General features: G+C 37.2%; 1 protein-coding gene across 2 annotated transcripts in view; it reads right to left on the bottom strand.

Annotated features, from left to right (window-relative positions):
- Positions 1 to 522: 522 nt before the first annotated feature.
- Prr16 (proline rich 16) overlaps positions 523 to 16,516 on the bottom strand; it is a 205,011-nt gene continuing 189,017 nt past the window's right edge. For both annotated transcript variants that reach the window (XM_021150622.3, XM_085833660.1), the window contains exon 2: positions 523 to 3,035. In XM_021150622.3, the coding sequence (XP_021006281.1) occupies positions 2,280 to 3,035 (756 nt within the window). In that variant the 3' untranslated portion in view covers positions 523 to 2,279. The remainder of the gene's footprint in view (positions 3,036 to 16,516) is intronic.

Below are 16,516 nucleotides of genomic sequence, written 5' to 3'. Positions count from 1 at the left end.
AATGATCATGAAACGTTCATTTGAAATTTGACTTGATATTTTAGTTATTTTCTTATAAATATTTTGATGTTGAGACAAATGTAGTCACTGATTAAACAGAAAATGATGTCCAAGGAAACTTGGTCTATGTTTTTAAAAAGAGGTGGATTTGGATCTGTAAGGATTTTTCCCTACATAAAAAAGCCAATGTCCTTATTCAAGTTATTTCAAAAATTTAGTTCATTCAGTTTTATTTCAAGAAAATTGTCTGTTTTGTGAAACTATTTGTGATACTTTGAGACACAATGTGGTCTCCAGTCATCAGCATGGGTCAAAATCTGAATCTATATGGTACGTTTTAGATCTTAGTATCTGGCTGAAAAAAAGAAAGATGAACTAAAGAAAGAAAAAAAAAAAAAAACAATCACCTAGCATTAGGTCGGAGTATAAAAGGCACTAATACATTATATCTAAAAGGGTTATTTTGCTGCAGTAATTTTTATTTCAAGAAAATGCATGTAGGAAAAGGCTAAGAACACATAATTTTAGTATTCAACAATTCAATCATTTATTTTCCTGCATCGTATCACTTAAATACACTCATCATACAGTTAATAAATACTAGATTATGGCCTTTATTCATTACTGTCTTATATCTTTCCCAAATATTGGATCATTAAGCTTACATTCCCCTCATGTACAACACAGAAAGATAAAATAGCACACCGAGCAAAATTTTAACAGGACATTCTCTGTCTCTCATTTATTGTGTTCATTCATTTAAATAATAAATGCTCTATTTTTTGTATAGTCTTCCCCAAAATACATTGTCATATCTCAATAGAAAGCTGTTTCAAAAAGTATTCATAAGACTAAATTATAAGACTACCTTCTTTAGCAGCAAAGGTTAAATTTTTAAAATGAAAAGGAACATATTTGAAAAGGACACCCAGTGTCTCAACGTACACAGTATACTAATTCCCACCCAGAGTTGCTCTCCACTATTACCTCATAAAAGATTCCTGCCCTGCTCCCTGCAGGCACTTTACCTCACACTAATTCTTGAGAGATAAATAATTTTTATCTCCAAGGCAAAAAAATCACATCGGTCCAAATCAGTGCATCTAGGACCTGACTGGTCTATCTGTTGGTTAATTTTCTTAAGTTGGCAAACTTTACTTAAAAGAAAGACCTGGGTTTGAAGGTAGAGAGAAGAGATTCTCATATGGGATATCAAAAATTCCTGACACCCTTCAGCTTAGAAGAGAAAAAGGGAAAGGCCATTGCTGAACATACCCTGTGACTAGAGATACCTCAAACGTCCTTCCTATAATTCTGTGTTCTTTCAGGGAATTTGAGCTCGCTCCGGTAAACTGAAGGCAAAATTTCCAACCTTCCAACGTACTTATCTACAATGAGTCCTGTGAGAAGGCATGACAACATCAAAGCCTTTCATCGCTGATTCTAGGAGTACCATAATGGAGGTGTATAATAAGAAATTGTTGTAAGAATATACTTACCGAATAGGTTGTGATATTTACTCTACGAATGTGATATCCAATCAGTATCACCTTATTCAAACTCTTGGGGACTGGCTTTCCATTTCAGTGAATGTTAACAGGGAGTTAAAAGTAATTTTCACTTCGTTTTAATCCTCGGGAACATTAGGCTTTCTCATTATATACTATTATTTATTGACATATTTCCAAAGCTCAAAATATTTTATTATACATATAGTTGAACACACGATTCAAATTGTGTAGTATAGAAAATAAACTTTTTGGTAGTGTCCTCAGCATTTCATGATGCAAAACTATTGACAAACATCTTTAGAAAAATAATAAAATAGTCCTTCGGTATTAAAATTCTTATTAAAAAGCATTAGATCAAAGGGAGAAATATAACATCATCAATGCATAGATGAGATAGGCATGAATGGAATGAGTTGCCCTGGCTTTATCAACAAATCAAAATATCTGACATCCCAGCTCTTATAATAAACCAAAATATTGGAATCTGAAGGTCACAGTTTGTTTTAGGTCAATCACAAAAAAATAAAATGCATTCATACTTTCTCAATTTTCTGCAGTTTCTGATGATGGAATATAGAAAACAATGTACGTCCAGGACAGAGGAGCCACTCTGCATACTTACCACGTGATTTTTATGCCACTTGTTGAATGCAGATTAATATATTTGGGCTTTTTATTGCTTGAGTAGAAAGTGCTCATTACTTATTATTTTACGTTTATCATATAGAAAATTAAAAACAAACAGAACGTTTTCTTAAATGGCAGATATCACACTGTGGTAGTGGTGGATTTCCTCAGGATGGTCTTCTGTGGTTTTGGTGCAGCGGGAGGAGGCACGGTTGCAGGTGTGGGAGGGGGGAAACTGTTACTGTGGCTTATTCCCAGCCCCCCATTTTCTAATGGGAAAGTGGGGAGATGAGGTGGAGGATGGAGCAGAGGTCCTTGGTGAGGGATCTTTCCAGGTGGATGGACTGGTTCACTGTGTAAATGGACCTCCCTATTCTTTATGTTATACCGGGTCTCACAGTCAGGACAATAGCCATGGTATTGTACTTTTTCATTGAACCGAACTCGTTCCCGAGGCCCTGCCTGAGGACTCCTGTCCTTTTCAGGTCTGTGCATCAGAGACTGCAGCGGAGCCCTGTCCAAGTTACTGTTGGGTATGCAGCAGATGTCTCCGTTTGGAATTTTGTTGGGTCTACCCGGTAAGCCTCCATTCCGCAGAAGGGTGCCATTGGTCTTTACAGGGTTGGCAGTCGGCACCACTCTCTGAGGCTCTTCACTCCTCACGGGTGTCAACCTTGGAGGAGGCGGTGGAGGGTTTGGCTTTCTCAGGACAGTCAGGATAGCAGACGGATGTGCTGGAGGCTTAATGAGGGGAGCATTGGCCTGTTCTTTGATCTTCTCTATGCTGGAGGCTGTTGTCCCACTGGAGCTGCTGTTCAGAGTGTCTGTTTTGGAGCTGTCGGTCATCTCATCCTCCAGCTGTAGGTCAGAGGTCAGGGTGTCAATCTGGTCAACCACCTGGTGGAAAGGACAAGGTAATTGTGTTGAAGAGCAACCAGAATTAAATTACAAGTAAAAGTAAATCTTTTCTGATCAGCTTTGAGCTTTTACAGAAGTCCTGACTGATCCTGAACTGGTAACTCCATTGCTCCCTCAAGATTTTAGTCAATTAATCCCGGCAGTGATAGCGCACGCCTTTAACCCCAGCACGTGGGAGGCAAAGGCAGGCAGATTTCTGAGTTCGAGGCCAGCCTGGTCTACAAAGTGAGTTCCAGGACAGCCATGACTGCACGGAGAAACCCTGTCTCGAAAAACAAAACAAAACAAAACAAAAAAACAAAACAAAACAACAAAAAAAGATTTTACTCAATTAATGTGGACATGGTGAACATTGCATGTTTGGTATCATAATCCCAAAAGCCTAGAACCTAATAGGCTATTCATTCTATTTGGCTTTGTGATTACTACCAGAGTTAGGATTCATATGCAATATGTGTGTGGTATATATATATATATATATATATATATATATATATATCCAATGTTTAAAAATAAAAGAGCAAAACCAGATATGCTTAGCATTGAGAAAGTTAGAAAGCATCATTCCCATGCTGTAAAATAATATGAACAACTTGGATAATGGCTATACTTTTAATGGCCTCTGTGGTGGTTTGAATGAAAGTAGCTCCCATAGGCCCATTGTGAATGGCACCATTAGGATATGTGGCCTCGTTGAAGTAGGTATGGCGTTGTTGAAGGAAGTGTGTAGCTAATTGTGGGCTTTGAGGTCTCAGCTGCACAAGCCAGGTCTAGTGTCTCTCTCACTCTCTCTTCCTGATGCCTATGAATCTGGATGAACTCTTGGCTAGCTCTCCCACACAATGTCTGCCTGTGTGCCTCCTGGCTTCCTGCCATGATATTAATGGACTAAAGCTTTGTACTATAAGCCAGCCCAATTAAATGTTTCCTTGTTAGAGTTGCAGAGGTCATGATGTCTTTTCACATTAATAGAAACCCTAAGTAAGACATCCTCCCCCCAGCAAGAAATCATAAGTTCATTTAAAATATTTTGTGCTTTTTGTGATGTTTTTGTTACCCTATCCTGTAGTTCTTGAGTATGATCTTTATATACATTAAAGATTTGTTTCAATTCAAAAGGTTCTACCATGAACTGTACTTGTAAGTCTAAAAAAATGTCCTCAAGACTCCAAAATTTTTCTCTTTTGTTTTCCTTGTAACTATGTGTTTTAGACCTTCTTTTAAATTCTCATAATTGCAAACTTACTTCCTACCACAGAACACTTTTACACAGTAATAGTTCTTCAGAAAATGTTCCCCCATAAATCAATATCCTCAAATCTAAAAAAGCAAAAACAAAAACAAAAAACAAAAAACAAAACAACAACAAAAAAACCCTTAGTTCAGGAGTCAATCTTTATTTGTGAATTTATGAGTTTCTACTCCTCCTGCAACATTATCTCAATTTAATTTATTAAATCATCAACCAAATGCTATTTTTAATTCAAAATATTCACATAATTTTGAATTACATTTTGAATAGCAATATAAATATTGAAATACTATCTTTTTCATGTAGATCCTGCCTACTCTCAGTGGCCAAGGGATATTTGACTGTTTTCCCCTGTAGAGTAATAGCTATACCTGATATAGCTGTCTCTTGTGAGGCTATGCCAGTGCCTGGCAAACACAGAAGTGGATGCTCACAGTCAGCTATTGGATGGAACACAGGGCCCCCAATGGAGGAGCTAGAGAAAGTAACCAAGGAGCTAAAGCAGTCTGCAACCCTATGGGTGGAACAACCATATTAACTAACCAGTACCCCCTGAGTTCATGTCTCTAGCTGCATATGTAGCAGAAGATGGCCTAGTTGGCCATCATTGGGAAGAGAGGCCCCTTGGTAATGCAAACTTTTTATGCCCCAGTACAGGGGAACACCAGGGCCAAGAAGCAGGAGTGGGTGAGTAAGGGAGCAGGGAGGGGGAGGGTATGGGAAACTTTCGGGATAGCATTGGAAATGTAAATGAAGAAAATACTAATAAAAATTTGGGGAAAAAAGAGTAATAACACATATGGGGCTCAGGAAACATTTATTAATAAATGCCTTTAGGATTGTTTCTTTAGGTCAAATGTGAGCAAAAGCTTTCTCGCCCTCTGATAGACACATGACATGGTTTTAGAACTTGCTCAACAATTCTAAAATAAATATTCTAAAAGAAACTTACTCGTAAAGGAGCATATGGTTACAGAAACATTCTCTAGTTCTTAGTCACACATATAGCAATTGCTGTTACGAGATGGCTAATAGATACAAGAGGTTAGAAATCAACTTGGCACATTGAGGCTGGGCTCTATTTCCCCTGTGGGGGTAGGAGTGTGGGGGTAATTTAGTCTGTTGAATATCTACAGCAAGGAAAACAAAAGCCTCATCTATTATGAAAAACATGAAGCTGATGAAAAATTACTGCCTCAAGTCTTACGTTGTGATAATTCCTGGCTGCTCTCTGTCTCTACATTCTCATTTCCTGCATGACTGTTAATGCAGATAAGAACATACAGAAACTAACACTGTTTGTATAGAGCATGGTACCTAGCAGAACCGCCTGTCGTTAACGCAGACTTAGAGACCCATAGACTATGAATAGTAACCATGTGACTTCCAAGTGATCAACAGCATGTTAAATGTTACAAGGGGTCTGAGACTGACTGAGATAGGGTGAGTGTAGCCTTCCTGAGACTTCAGACAGATCTAATTGGCAGGAGAGCAATGATTCAAACCTGTTTTCAGAAAGAGCTGAAAAAGATCCTCTGATAAAGAACACTGAGTATGGGATCTCTAATGGAGACCTTACTGTTCAAGGGCACCATGAGACAAGAGGTGAAGAGTTAGCTTGCAGCTCCATTGCTGAGTGTTGCAGTAATCTGCCACATGCTTCAAAATCAGTGTTAATATATATTTTTATAACAGAAGTACATTCTAGCAAAATTACATAGTTTCAAACAGAAAATATAAATCCTTTCTTATTATACAACAGGGAAACTATAGGACACACACACACACAAGAACATTTATGGGGAACGAAAAGGCATCAAGTATTATAGACCATAGAATTAAGCAATTATAATGTGAAAGGACTATTTTGGGAGAACAGGAGACCCAATAACAGAGAACGGGGGGATTAAGAGACAGTAATATAGAGTAATTATTACCATCTATTTTTATTTCCAATGGGAAGGAAGAGTAATAAGGAGTAACTTTATTATTATCTTTAGTCCCAATTTGGGAAATGGGTGTGCTTCGCTATCCTTAGATCTATATAGACATATCACAGACATGTCTTCCTTCTTCCACTTCCTTGAAGCCTCAAGCTATGTTTATATCTGTCAACCTGGATTCACAGACAGGAACCTAGCATAACTTCCGCTGAGAGTCTCCACTCAGCAGGTGTTGGAAACAGATGCAGAGACCCACAGCCAAATATTAGAAGGAACTCAGGAGGTCTTGTGAACAATTTGGGGGAGGGAATGGGGAATCCAGAGAGAATACGGACTCTGCAAGATGACCAACAGAATTGAGTAACCTGGAGTTGTGGGGGCTCACAGAGACTGAACCACCAACCAACGTGTATACAAGGGCTGAAACTATGCCCCCTCAGCACATATGTAGCAGACATGCAACTTGGACTTATGTAGGTCCCACAACAACTGAAGTGGGAGCTTACCCTTACTGTTGCCTGTCTATGGATCCTGCTCACCTAACAGGGCTGTCTTGTCTGGCTTTAGTGGGAGGGGTTGTGCCTAGTCCTATAGTAACTTGAGGTGTCAGGGTGGGTTGGTTCCCCTGGAGGGACTACCCAATTCTCAGAGATGAATGGGAAAGGAAGTAGGAAAGATTGGGACACTGTAATCAGCAGTAAAGTGAATTAACAAACTAACTGGAAAAAAAAGGAAAGGGGGGGGGAAGAGAAAATATACAATGGAATATCTTTCAAAATATAATACTGAAACCTACTTTATAGGTAGACACCTGATATTTACACAAATTATAAATACCTCAAGACAATTAGAAATGCATACCATACTGAATGAAAGCAATTAGAATTTTATTATAGTTTAATTTTTTGTTAAACTGAGAGTAGTGTATCTTACTCTTAAATAAAGGTAAGGCTGGTGATGCATATGTAGAGCATACTCAAGTCCTTTATAAACAAATAAGCATTGTGGCCTCAGTAAATCTTAGGTAAATCGATAAATGAAACAATTCAAACGCTAATCTTTCAAAAAGAAAGAAACATCATAGCCTCAATATAAACAAACATTAAACAAATGAATGAAAAAAATTCCCAGTCATATCAATGTAATAAAATTGGGTGAGGAAAGCTTAGAACTGAGTAATTTCCATAAAGATGCAAACCTAATTTTTCAGGCTATAAAAACCTTAATAGAAATTGAAGAAATATATACTAAAGAAAAATTATATAAAATTTAATGTCAGGGAAGATACAGTTTATAATGTAAATTGTTGGTTGTGATTTGAGTAAATGGGAAATTTGTACATTGCTAACACAGATATAAAATCAGTGTACAAGACTGTTGTCAATATCATACAAACTAAGTAAGCTGCAGATCTTTGGTATAGCTCTTTTATGAACAAACTCCCATGAAACTAACAGATGTTAATAGGTATAGAAACCCATACAATTTTCCTGCAGGGTTTTTGTTTACTTCTATAGACTTGTTATAGTTCAAAATATATACATAAGCAAATAAATATATAAGTGAAAAATTAGACATAACCTAAATACCCATTAGTAAGTGACTGATTAAATAATCACAGAGGATAATAAATGGATTCACTAAGCAAACCTAGCAAGACTGAAGAAAAAAAGTTTCTCTTTGTAAAAGCTAAGAAACAGAGAATGACCTCTGAGAAGAATATAAAAGTGATAGAAGTGTTTGAGAAATATAGCTCAGTTGGTAATGTGCTTCTCACACAAGCATTACGCTCTGAGTTCAATCTCTTAATGACCCATCCACATACAAAACTCTGGTCACTCAGTCTAGCTGAAGTATTGAGACACTGTCTCGAGGAGTAAGATAAAGAATTATTGAGAAAACACCTGACATTGACCTTTGGCTTCCACACCCACATATGTGCATATATACATGACCATGTATGCACACACTAACACCCAAGTGATGGGAATCCCAAAGGTAGTATGATGTCCTTCCATGATTTAGCATCATGACAAATACTGTTGTTAGAATACCCATACTATAAAAAGACTTACCACAGACTTAAAGCAACCGCTCATGTAATTATCAATAACACTGTTCACAGATCTAGGAAAAAAAAGTCCTGCAATTCACACGAAAACGCAAACATCTCTGATTATCTAAGGCAATGCTGAGCAAAGGGAACAATGTTGAATGTACAAAATACCTTAGGTCAAACTACACTAAAGAGTTGTGGCAAAACATACAATTGAAAATTGTTCCAAAGCAGACACAGAGACAACTAGAGTGGGACTAAGTACTCAGAAAATAAATCTGCATATTTGTTCTTTGCCAAAGTTTCCAAAAACATAACCATAAGAGAAATACCAAGTCTTCATCAAATTGGTGTTAGGAATACTGAGTATTAACATGTAGAGGATTACAAGAAGACCTCTATGTCCCTCCTTCCATAAAAATCAACTCAAAATTGATTAAAGAGTTTATTATGGCCAGATGCTCTGAAAATGGTGGTGGTACACACAGGAGAAACACATCAAGGGATTTACACAAGCAATGACTTTCTAATAAGAGTCTAAAAGCTCAGGAAATTAAATTAATAATTGACATGGGATCACATCCAGTTTACAGAACTTCTGTGTAGCAAAAAAGTGGTAATACCACTCAACGGGGTTAAGAGGCAGTGTATATAATGTAAGTTATATAACCAGGTATTCCTTTAACAAAGAATTGGAAGGTAAAATATAAAAAGAAAAAGAAATAATAAAATCAAGTAGTCCAACCAAAGATGGAAAATAATCAGAAAAGATACTTCTCAAAGAAGCACAAGCAGACAATAAACACACGAAAAAGTCACTGAGAAATGAAACTCTAAACTACACTAAGATTCTATCTCACTCCACTCAGAGTGGTTATTGTTGAAAACTCCAAACTAACCAACAAACAAGTAGATAAATGGCAAAGCTTCCCTCTGGTATGAGTATCTATGTTAGGAGAGATTGCTCTACAGATAATTCTAGTGCACGGTAACTGTCAACTACAGTCTCTACCTCCTGACAACTGCAAGCAGACACTGCTTCCTACACAGATCTCCAGCAGAGATTGGCTGACTGACTTCCTTCTTCTTCAAAATTATGCAATAAACCTGTCTCCTTCTCCTAGCACAACAATATTCAAGAAGTTAACCACTTTGCTCAGTAGTGTATAATAAATAGCCTGACCGTCGGGATGTTAGTAAATCGCCATCAGAGCACACAGTACACCCATTCCCAGCTATTTGCTATGTGTGTCTCTCCTTTCTTCATTTCCATGTCTGACCCAGGTCAAGTTCAAAGCTCTGCAAAGCATGGCAGTAGGCATTGACAGCAAAACCTACATAAAAGTACTCATATCAAGGAGATTGAATCACAGGCTACTGGATGATGGAGGGGTTACTTTAAAAATGTAAAATTAGTAGAAATGAATGAACAATAAAAACAACATGCAGAAAAATGTAGGATATAATAAAATTGTCAGAGACAGAATTTTATAACTAGAAATTCTATATTTTTAAAATATACCTAAATAATAATTATATAATATATCTCAGTGTCTTATAGAAACAATAATAATATGTAGACAAATAAAATATCAAGGAACAAGTAAATAAAATATATTCAAAGGAATAATATGTGGGCTCAAAAAACCAAGAAAGTGACTCTTAGAAAAGAAATCAAGACACAAATTTAGTTAGATCAACTACAAGACAATGAGAGAATACTCAAATTAGTAATATTGGGAGTGGGTAGACATAACAAAAACACTAGTGAGATTCAAAGAATCATTAGCATATATGTGGAAAATCTACAGTCCAATAAATTATAAAATTTAGAACAAAATGATATATCAAAATTTAGCCATATCAGAATTAAGCAAGAAATGAAGATTATAAGGCATCACATTAATAGATTCCAGACCTCTTGATAATTTCAACAGATGGCAAAAGTCACAGAACAATGTATGGCATCATATGTCATAGAAGTAGAAACTAGGAGCATAAGCACATCACTCAAATAGTAAAGCTACAATGGGAAGCCTACAGCCAACACTATACAACTAGGGGAATGCCTTAAAGCATCCCCACTGAAATCAGGAACAAGACAAGGAAAGCAGATGCAAATTTAAAATAGATTGACATTGTATGCCACTAAGAAAACAAGCAATAGGTACTGGTGAGACTGTAGACAAAGGGGACTTTCACAAACTCTTTGAGAGAACAAAAACTGGTCTAGTCACTATGTAAATCAGCATGGATCTAAAAAGTAAAACTAAAACTTCCCTATGCTGCAGCTATACCACTCCTTGGTGCATTTCTACAGGACTCTAAGACAACAAGCCACAGAGATACAACACACCCATACTTATCATGAAGCTCTCTTTAACAGTCAGGATATGGGGTCAACCTTGATGCCCACCAAGAAAGGAATGGTTATGACAAGGTACTGCATGTTCAAAATAGATTCTTATTTAGCCATAATGGAGAATAATCATGCCCTTTGCTAAAATATATGTGAGAGGGTATCATTACATTAAACAAAATAAATCAGACCCACAAAGACAAATATGTCCTTTACTTCTTTTGTGAATATTTGATTGTGCATATTATATATACATATATAATATATAATATAACATATAATAATATAACATATAATATAATATATATGAATGGTATAAGATATGGGATGACAGGAGAAGAACAGATGTTATTGGGAGAGTAGGGATAGAGTCAAGAAATGAGAGGATAAAGATGATGAGTATGCTCAAAGTATATGATACAATAGAAAGAAATAATTTTTATAAAATATATCACCAGGTAAAAGTATTAATAAAAGAAAATATATTCTGTATATATTACTCATAGAGCTATTAAATACAAGGTCCAAAGTAAGGCCTTAATGGAAGCTACAGAAGTAAAAATAGATAAACCCAAAAGGCAACATGCCCCATCCCTTCATCAAATGAACATCTCAGATACTGGAACTATGTTTTTATGTGTTCCCTTTAGGCTAGCTTTCTGTTGTGCCTGGCACAGTGCAGTGACTTAACACATAGATATTAAATAACAATTTACTTAGCAAAGAAATGGAAAAGAGACCAAGACTTATTCCATCCTTATCTTGATTTCAGGGTTTATACATTATTTTTAAGGTTATCAGGCCCATTAATCCCATAAGGCTCAGAAAGACAGATATGGAAGAGGAAGGTAAGAGAAGGAAGGTGGAGACTTGATCATAGACGGGGCACTCTCTCCCTGTTGACTGAAGCACAGACTTGTCCAAAATCTTCTGATAAAGATAGTTCTAGTCCAATTCCCAACAGACTGAGAGAACTGAAGAATTCATTTGCCATTAAATATAACTTTAAATGTATCCAGACTTTTTCTGAATATTACTTATCTTAGTTAATTAAAGTCATGAAACAAAAAGGTTAATTATCTTTTAAATGAATTTTTAATTTTTTTTTTTTTACATTCCAGTTGTTAGCCCCCTTCTGGTCCACCCTCTGGCTATACTTCATCCCATACCTCCTCCCCACTTCCCCATTCCCAACCCACCGAACCTCCCCACTTTCTGGGGCCTGAAACCTCTTGAGGATTAGATGTGTCTTCTAATTATCTTAAATTTTTAATTTGTGTGAATCTTTCTCGAGAGTCACTTATCAACAGTTCTCAACCAGAAAAAAAAATTGCTCTACAAAATTCATAAAGGAAAAAAAGACAATCTATATCTAATTGAGACTTTTACAAAATAGATTGATTCTGAAATACTTAGGACTATTCTATAAAAACAACTACCTTCATCTGTTACTGTCCATAGTAAAAATCTAAAAGGAAAAATGAATAAGAGCCAAAGGAAGTATTACTAAAAGAATCATAGGTAAGAATAAGAATAGCCACATGCCATTGGCCCAGATCCTGTTACTACTGAGCTCAAATGCTGACTGATACAGCACTTGGTTCATCCTGGGATGAATGGAATGTAAGCCTGAAAAAGAAGCAAGAAAGAGGCAGGCTTGAGTGTCCTCCATCACTAATACAGAGAGCTAATCTGCCTTCCATTTATAGTTGTAACTCACATGATATAGTTCTATTTGCCCAAATGATCTACTGTAGGGATTAAAGTAAATAGTTCTTCATCACAACTTTGCATTTTGCTGCTAGATGACAGCACATTTGAGAAAGGGCATGGGGATCCTTATGCCTGAGCAAACCCAGTAATTACAGTGTGAATGGTCAAATTACATTAAATTGTACTTATCTTAGAAAAAAATATGTAGCAAATGGAAACATTTAATTTATTACACAATTTGGTCTAGTTTTTACATTCATTTATGTGAAAGGATCTGTAAGACATTTAGAAGGCAAGGATGATTTGAGCCTCTCTCTTTCATGGTCTCTAAAATGTCTCAGTTATAAGCATAAAAACGATGCTGAAATAGACAATTAGACTAGCCTTGGAATAGAGAACTGTGTTTAGATTTCTAGAGCATCATGCATTTCCATAACCATTCTATTGTTAGGTAGGTAGGCCATTCAGCCACTGAGGTATTTTCACTGAGCGATGACATCATTGTCCACAGCAACAGAGTGTATCTCTTATCCACTGTAAAACAACACAAATCTCATAGTAATCATAGTATTATTATATTACATAATTTCTATCCTTTTTGTTACTTCTTATATTTGACACCACCCATTATATAGATGATGGAAACCATTCAAGATCATATATACATATACATATACATACACATACTCATACACATTCATATACATATACATACACATACACATACACATACACATACACATACACATACACATACACATATACATATACATATACTTGAAACAGGGTCTCGTGATGTAATCTCAGCTTTTCTGGAACTCATTGACTAGACCAGGGCAGTCTCAAACTCACAAAAGTTTCAGCTGCCTTGGTGTTTAGAGTTCCAGTATTAATGACACACATCACCAAACCACGTTTCATACGATGTATTTTAATCATATTCACTCCCATTCTTCCCACTAACTCCTTTAAAATACATTTCCACCTCCTCCTACATGTCTATACGTTCTGTTTTCTTTTAAAATGTTAGAAGAAGAAGAAGAAGAAGAAGGAGGAGGAGGAGGAGGAGGAGGAGGAGGAGGAGGAGGAGGAGGAGGAGGAGGAGGAGGAGGAGGAGGAGGAGGAAGGGGCTGGTGAAATGGCTCAGTGGGTAAGAGCACCCGACTGCTCTTCTGAAGGTCCAGAGTTCAAATCCCGGCAACCACATGGTGGCTCACAACCATCCGTAACGAGATCTGGCGCCCTCTTCTGGAGTGTCTGAAGACAGCTACAGTGTACTTACATATAATAAATAAATAAATCTTTTTTTAAAAAAGGAGGAGGAGGAGGAGGAAGAGAAGAAAAGAAGAAGAAGAAGAAGATAGAAACCAATCTGCAGTGTGCACATATAGCTGGGTATGAGGCAAATGACTGGAGATTGTTTAATTTACCAGGGACCACATGGTTATAGAAAACTGACTTTCATTACTCCCAAAACATCAACTGTTCACATCACCCATTGGGGTGGCGGCTGAAGAGTTTAATCCCTCCATGCAAGAATGCTCACTTCTTTTCTCTTGTGCAAGCAACCACAGCTTCTATAGTTCATGAGTGCCTAGATCTGTCATGTCCAGAAGTGCCCACCTTTGACTCTTGGGATCTTTTTCATCCTCTATTTCACAAAGTGTGCTGAGCCTCGGTTATGTGATGGCTTATCTTGGTTGTCAGTTTTCACAACATCTGTGATGAACTAGAACTAAAGTTCGAGATACCGGGCATCGTGTCAGTGATTTTTCTTGGAAAGATTATTTGAAGAAGGAAGAGCTATGCTGAAGGTGTGTGGTGCTTTCAGGTATAAGCTGAGATAAAAGGACATTAAAGAAGGAATAGTTACTGATTTTCTGCTTGCCCTTAGTTCACTGGCGAGTTTATCTGTCCAGTTGCTGTCACCTTTCATCCCTCATGCTTGAACCAATGTCTTTAGGATGCCACCACACACTGATGCCCAGCCACTCTCCGGGAATCCCTCAGGCCTCCACCACTTTGAAACTGCTGAGACATTCAGCCTTGGCAGTGTGAGTCAGCTAGTGTTGGGTTACCTGAACTGCTTCTGGCCAATCAGTCTACTAAGTCCCCTTCTAATAGATGCATACACACTGGCAGTTTCATACGTTTAGAGAACCCTAAGACAGGAAGGGAGGTAACAGAGATGCTCTTTTGTGGCTCAGCACTCCACTGACACATATGCTGGAATCCACAATTGGTCAAAGGGCAAATGTTCATTCTCTCTTTCCCACTCATATTCTCTATGTCTCTCTCCCTCTCCCCCTCCCCCTCCCCTCTTCCTCTCCCTCTCCCTCTCCTCTCTCCCTCCCTCTCCCCTCTTCCTCTCCCTCCCTCTCCCTTCTTCCTCTCCCTCTCCCTCTCCTCTCTCCCTCTCCCTCTCCCCTCCCCCTACCCCTCCCCCTCTCCCTCTCCCTCTCCCTCTCCCTCTCCCTCTCTCTCTCTCTCTCTCTCTCTCTCTCTCTCTCTCTCTCTCTCTCCTTCCCTGCTTTCCTCCTCCTGGTGCCTTTAACTAATTAGAGTCCATATTATGTGTTCCTCCAAAGAATTCTCCAGATCACATTCAATCCCATTGCATAGTGCTAGAACGCCTGTGCATCCTTCCCTCATATGTACCATTGTATGATATAGTGATTAATTATTTAATGAGCCTTCTTCTTTTTCTTGTGAAAGGTTACTGTCCTAAAAATGAATCCCATGCTTTTAGAGATGGAACAAGGAATATATACTAAATACAGAAATATCAAAATAAATGAAGCAGGGCAAAATACTGTAACAAAGCATGGTGTCAACAAAATTGCTGCTACTTCTTTTTTTTTCCAGTTCTGAATACATCTATAAATTTCAGAGAAATAAATTTGGGCTGTAAGCTTCTAATCCTCCTAATCTCTCACTTTTTTCTTGATTTTTTTCTCCTTATAGATAAAGAATAAAAGGCAATATATATCTTTAAAATATACAATACATTCTGATATGAATCTGCAATAAAGATATTGAAATGAAATTTAAAGTAACTCACTCTACATGATTAACACAATATTAATATATTTATGGTTAAAATAATGTCTACAGAATGGTAAAATGGCTCTTCAGGTAAAATTGGATGGTGGCTTGAGTGACTAGGATTTTCAGTTTTGATGGAGAGCTCTGTCAGTATTGAGATTTGAAATTTCAAGAGACCACTCCAGGCCCGGTCTCTCTCCCTCTCCCTGCCCCCCTCCTTTCCCCCTTACCCCCTCTCCCTCCTTCCAATACCCCCTTCTGCCTGTTGCCTATTGATCAGGATGCAAAACCCCTATTTGCTGCTGCAGCACCATGCCTTCCTGTCTGTCCCCCAAGCTATCTCTATGGTATAAGTGTGAGTAAGAGCCCAATGAAATGCTTTCTTTTGTAAGAGTTGCCTTGGCCATGGTGTGTCATCAGAACAATAGAACAGTAACTAAGGCAAGGCACATGCCCCCAAGCCTGAAGGTCCAAATTCAATTCCCAGAAATTGACTCCTACAAGTTGGGCTCTGTCCTCTACACATTAACTCATAAATATATAAATAAATGCATAGAGAGATAGTTGGTCAATTGATAGATGAATAGATAGATGCAAAAGAATAATAGCTTGTATTATGTTAAAATTACTATATGACAGTATTATTTTCAATATTCTAGCCAGACAAATGTTTAGTGCCTATTATAGAGAAAAAGAGTAAATTGTAAAACTATGGGTTTTATTTTCTTAGAATCTATTTGTACAATATTAAATTTCTCCTCAAGGTAATAAAAAAATCATAATTTTGATTCCCCAAGTACATAGTTACATGGCAGAAATAATAGCATTAGCCAAAGTTTCAAATACTACTTTTAGTATTGTTGATATTAATAGCAGTGTTATTCAACTTGATGTTGGAACGTGGGGGCATGGCTAAAATTCGGATTTTCAACAGTTGGGTAGTGATAAAATAAGGTCATTTTATGGTGCTACTTTCCAGGTTTATTAATTTTAAAAATAAGGAAAGAAGTAGAAGAGTATCTAGGCTATCTGAACTTCAGTAAAGGAAAGACTGAAAGATTACTCTGAAGCATATATATATATATATACATA

The sequence above is a fragment of the Mus caroli genome, unplaced genomic scaffold (genome assembly GCF_978045245.1).
Source record: "Mus caroli unplaced genomic scaffold, Mus_caroli_1 scaffold_19, whole genome shotgun sequence".
In the NCBI taxonomy this organism is placed as follows: domain Eukaryota; kingdom Metazoa; phylum Chordata; class Mammalia; order Rodentia; family Muridae; genus Mus; species Mus caroli.
Note: the sequence above shows the minus strand (reverse complement) of the source record. Positions and strands in the feature narration are given on the sequence as shown.